The 5,835-nt window shown below is 32.0% G+C and overlaps 1 protein-coding gene across 1 annotated transcript; it reads left to right on the forward strand.

Moving 5' to 3' along the window:
• The first annotated feature begins 4,392 nt into the window (after positions 1–4,392).
• LOC145795794 (UPF0481 protein At3g47200-like) lies at positions 4,393–5,286 on the forward strand. The gene has a single exon (XM_082880698.1). The coding sequence runs from the start codon at positions 4,393–4,395 to the stop codon at positions 5,284–5,286; it is 894 nt and encodes a 297-aa protein (XP_082736824.1).
• Positions 5,287–5,835: the final 549 nt, after the last annotated feature.

Raw genomic sequence — 5,835 nt, forward strand, 5'->3', positions numbered from 1 at the left:
GGTAATTATGGATAACGACCTAATTACATTGTTTGATTAATTGGGATAATTAATTGTGAGAAATGAGGAAATGAAATGTTGATTGAATATCCATTGTGCATTTATTTTCTGTTTTAGAAATAACTACTTTGGGCTATCGGTGGAGGATAGTCGTGATTGTTGTAGACAATGCATGATGATTAGGCAAACGGAAACTAATCAATGGAATGTGTCATGGAACTTGACGGTTGATAGAATACATTAACTGTGTGTATTGAGTGATTGTATATAGAACCATTGTGTTTGTATACGTTATGTGTAGAGGAGGAGATGGGGGATGTACTCCGCGGTTTAGGGGAAGATGGGGGATGTACCTCTAAACCGGATAGTGTTGGGAGAAAATAGGGGATGAACTCCGTAGATACAGCTCATATGCTTGTCTAGTAAAGTGAAGATAGAGCTCATATGCTTATCTTTGTGAAGTGTGGATATAGCTTATATGCTTATCTGTGGATATTGTTGTTATACATATCTGTTGTAGAATGTGGATGTAGCTTATATGCTTATCTGAGAATGTGGATATTGTTGTTATACATATCTGTTGAGAATGTGGCTAGTGCTTATATGCCTATCCGTTGAAAAAGGGAAAATGAAAAGTAACTTGGACTCATTAGTCGTATGACATAAATATGTGATTTATGTGAATGTATCAGTGTTGGCCATCTATCAATTGCTAATCTTTTAGTCATTGTTCATGGTTGGTTTAGTGTATTTCTACTGGGCTGTGGCTCACCCTATATGGGAATATCATTTTCAGGTACAGGTAGCATGCCACCTCCAAGGACATAGCTTGGGAGGCTAGAGGCGGACATACTTTTGTCGTTATCTTTTTGATGTATTACATGTAATTTCAAGCCAAGGGCTTTATGTGTAAACGAGTTAGAACTCTTTTGTTGTAACCAAGTGTTAACTTGGAAAGCTGTAAGCCTGTAAGGCATTTTGCTTTTGTTGTTAACATGTAATACCTTTGTATGAAACTCTGATGTATAAAAGAATGTGGTTATTTTAATATGTCAATGCATGTCTTATTTGATGGGTTTAATGTTATTATTTTGAGGACGTTACAGAGTGGACATAAATAAATTCAAGAGTCTTGTAATAATAGAAGTCTTAGTGAGGTGGACATAAATAAATTCAAAGGGTAAAGAAAACCTTTCATAGTAGACAAAAATAAGATAAATTCAACAAATATATATATATATATATATATATTGTTCACTCACCCTTTATATATATATATGGATGAATATGCACGTGTATGTAGATAAAAAGAGTTATAAAAGTTTGTTGTTGTTTGGAAAGTTCTCTCGACTGTCATCCTTCTCTTGGTTTTTAAGGTGTCTGTAAGCGAATTGGTTGATTTTTGGAGGCCTCTCTTTCCTGGTATGTTTGTCCACTTATTTATTTATTTGTTTATTTATATATATATATATATATATATATATTGACAATTGGTAGCTAGAAGGAAAAAAATGAAAGAAATAAAATTTCCATAAGACACTATTATGAAGTACAGATATTTTTCTCAAATATTTCAAAAAGAGAGATGTATTTGTATTATATTTGTATTAGATATCTACTTTTTGGATATTTATATATATGTTTCAGATACTCTAAATCACATAATACTTCTTTTACAAAATTAAAATTGTAGTATTTCTTGCATAACATTATAATATAATATAAATAATTGTAAGCATAAATATAAGAATATTTTTCTAATACTTTATTTAGTTATTTGATAAGAAGAATATAGTGAATTAAAGCAATTAAATTTGTCAAATCGGTATATATTTTTTCTTTCATTCATGTCCCATAAAATTATATAGAAAGTAAGTATTAATAAGGGAATATAATAATAGTATAATTAAAATTAAATATCAACATTTAAATAAGCAAGTAAACTTGAAAACAATATTCTTTAATTGTGCCAAAAGGAAAAGGGAATTTTTTTTAAGGTCCCTGGTATTAAGATTTTATAGCACAAAGGACATCCAATATTTTCATAATGTCTAAGGTCCCTCAAATCAAACCAGAGAAAATTCAATCCAGAGAAATTCTCTGGTCTAAACGAGAGAAAATTCAATCTAAACCAGAGAAATTCTCTGGTCCAAACCAGAGAAAATTCAATCCAAATTAGAGAAATTCTCTCCAAACCAGAGAAATTTTGAACTTTCCAAAGAATTTATTTGGGTTTAAACAAGAGAAAATTGAAATTTCTCTGAGTTCAAACTAGAAAAATCTAGAGAAAATTGAACATCATAGAGAAAATTAAACAAGGCAGAGAACATTAACCAAACCAGAGAAATTTTAGCACAAATTTTTCACACAGAGTATTGAAATTTCTCTTGTTATACTCTCCGGTAAAAACAACCCAAAGGCTAAAAAATATTATTTTTCATATTTCAGAAAATTTCAACATAATCTCAGTAACCAAACAATCAAAAAACCATACCTGATACCCTTTCCAAGTATAGTAAGTATTCTTCAATATTGTTCCTATTTTTATGCTTTGAAAAAGTAGATAAGGACAAAGAAATGGCAGCCAATTTCGGATCACCGAAGCACTGCTTCGCAGAGAGAAGCAAGGAAAGGTTGCTCTCTAGAAAAGACTACACGGAGCTGGGGTTTGGTTGATTTGAGGACTGTAGCGACATTCTATTACTTTGTGATCAGTTGGACAATATTCCAGAGCTTCTTCATCGACTCCTTCCACCATGCGTCCTTCTTCTCTTTCACCCCGACAACGCTGCCAGAAGAGAACAACCGGAGATGGAAATTTCCGGTGAGAAGAAAACAAATCGAAGATGAGCATATGCATGGCGATGGTGGTGGGAATGGAGATGATCTGGAAGATCAAGACTGTTGCTTTAGAGAGAGAACATTTTAGAGAGAGAAAGAGATGCAGAGATGAAAGAGAGAGGAGAATAGGTGAATTTAGTAGATGAAAAGAATTTAGAGTGAAAGAGAGAAAAAAAATTAGGTTTGTTTTGACAAATTTCTCTGTGATGTGAGTGTGGAGGTTGAGGGACCATAGACATCATAAAATAATATTACGGATCTCTTCCATTACTAAATATGAGAGAGGGATTTTAGACTAATTTTTCCCTAGGAAAAATGCAAGGACAAGTTTTAAATTGTTTTATTATTATAATACAAACATATTAGATATTAAAATGAAATATTTGCAAGATCTATTGAAAATTAAAAAGCAAACAAGCTATTGTCTTAAATTAATATTTAATTCTTAAATGTTAATATTTTGCATTATAAAATTACAGTATGATTTTTCAAGATTCTTGATTTTATGTGTAACTCACTAATTATAATTTTTAAAAACTAATTTATTTATTTAAAAAAAAAAATATCCTAATCGCATTGGTTTCATATTTTTTTTTTAAATTTTGTTCTATAGTCGTATCTATATCTATATCGTATTATATCTAATATTTTGCTTCCTAGACGCAATGATAAGATTTGAAATCACACCTGATAAGGGCACAAGGAGAGGGGGATAAAGTGGGGCATTGGCCTGCAAATGTTTTAAGAAACACATGCATATGTATGTAGTTTTGGTAGTTTTATCTAAGAGTAATGTTATATATAATTATATTTTTTATTTTAGGTTCTCACTCTTAAACACAAAGTAATAGGCCCTAGGCCTTTATATTCACAAATGCATATAAAACCCACTTGCTTGCTTGTGTTTTGTAGTGAGAAAAAGATATGAGGAATAAGATTATAGGTAGCATTTTGCTTCATCTAATGTTATCTATCACTGAAATTCTTAAGGGTTGAGTTCCTCTCCAATGGTGATTCCACTAGACAAATTTCATTGTCCAATTTTATAAGACAAATGTGATACGATCATGTAATTATCAATATCTAACCAATTTAATTTTTTAAATAAATTAACTTATCTACAGATTCTATAAATTGAAAGGTTCCAATCAATTAGGTGGTCCTAAAGTGAACCGAGGAGCCCAAACCCAATAGCACCACTCCAATTAGATCACCAACTAAAAAAAATAAAAATAAAAAAATTTTCAGATAATTTGCCAAAAAATTAGATATAGGAGATAAACTTTGAAGCATTTCAAGGGTGTTCCATTTTGTTTTTTTAGATAGCTAAAAAAATGTACTAGCTATGGTCTGTCTGTAATGTAAGCTTAGAAATTTATGAGAAAACCTTTTTGGAAAACTCTTTTACACCAGTCTGTGATCTTTTAAGTTTAGCTTCATTCATGTAATATATCCTATGTTCTTTCTTTCTTTCTTTCTTTTATATATATATATATATAACAAATTTGGTAATTTGTTTAGACAGGATTTCCACTAATTTTACAAGATATGATGTCGAATGCAAGTGATGATCCTGTCTCCCTTCACTTAAATGAAAAGCTTTCTCACCTATCTGGTACAGACTTCGAGTGTTATATCTACAAGGTGCATGATCGACTACATTGGCAAAATGAAAAGTCATATGAACCAGAAATAATGGCTATAGGACCATATCACCATGGTAAAGACAACCTACAATGGATGGAAGAACATAAATTACGGTATCTACGATTGCTTCTTAAGCGAAGAAATGAAACTAGTGTGGATAGATACATAGTAGCCATGAGAGATTTGCAAGAACGAGCACTTACATGTTATGCAAACTCTGTATGGCTTAACAAAGACGAGTTTGTGAAAATGATGCTTCTTGACAGCTGCTTTCTCGTTGAGTTGTTTCGTAAATTTGCCATGACAAGTATGAGAGATAGAAATGACCTGCTCTTCAAAATTGATTGGATACTTCTAAGTATATGGCGTGACTCCTTGTTATTTGAAAATCAACTTCCATTCTTTGTTCTTGTGGAGTTGTTCAATATGACCAAAGTTCTCGACCCTCATGACAATATCACTGATTTACCCATTCGATACTATTATTGTGTTGGTCAATATGCATCGCCAGGTCATGAAAAGATTTTATACGCTCATAATGGAATTTCAACTTGTGGTGTGAAACATTTTCTTGGTCTGGTATATGAAATTACATCTTTTTCACTCTCAAAATCAGTTCCTCTAACAAGTGTCGTTGGAGACAAGATAAAGATATGGGAACACATACAATGTGCCACAGAGTTGCATGAAGTTGGGATCAAGTTCAAGAAATCTAACCATCGTACGATCTTTTATAATGTAAAATTTAAAAATGCGGTATTAGAAATCCCGACATTAGTCATACATGAGAAGACATAATGTTTTTTTAGAAATGGAATTGCATACGAGCAACATCATCTCGAGGAGGACATTGGCCTCAAATATATCACTGATTATTTAACTTTCCTGTGTTGCCTCATTAACTCTTCACAGGATGTCTCCTTGCTTCGCGCTATGGAATTCTCAAAAACATGCTAGGTGGTGATGAAGTGGTTGTGTCAATTCTTAACAAGATTTCTACTTGTGCCGTTGCACCTCGTGACAATTTTTTTTACTCTCAAGTATTTGACAACGTAAACAAGTATAGTAAGCAACGTTGGAACATATGGACTGCAATGTTAAGGCGCAATTATTTCAACAGCCCATGGACAATCATCTAATTTCTCGGAGCTATTATGTTGCTTCTACTCACTTCAACACAGACAGTGTTTTCCATTCTTGCTTACTTCTGTAGTAGAGGTTGTTAAGCCCATGGCAAAACTTTTAAGTGAGATTATTTGAAATCTTGAACTATATTCTTAAGAAAGTTGGAAGAAGGTGTTTGATAGAATTTTCTAAAATTACACAAAATGATGTGGCATAATTATA

Source organism: Camellia sinensis, chromosome 7, assembly GCF_055761805.1.
Source record: "Camellia sinensis isolate YWXY chromosome 7, ASM5576180v1, whole genome shotgun sequence".
Taxonomy (NCBI): Eukaryota; Viridiplantae; Streptophyta; class Magnoliopsida; order Ericales; family Theaceae; genus Camellia; species Camellia sinensis.

Excerpts from the sequence above, each read along its gene's own strand:
- LOC145795794 (XM_082880698.1), top strand. The coding sequence starts at position 4,393 with ATGTCGAATGCAAGTGATGATCCTGTCTCCCTTCACTTAAATGAAAAG.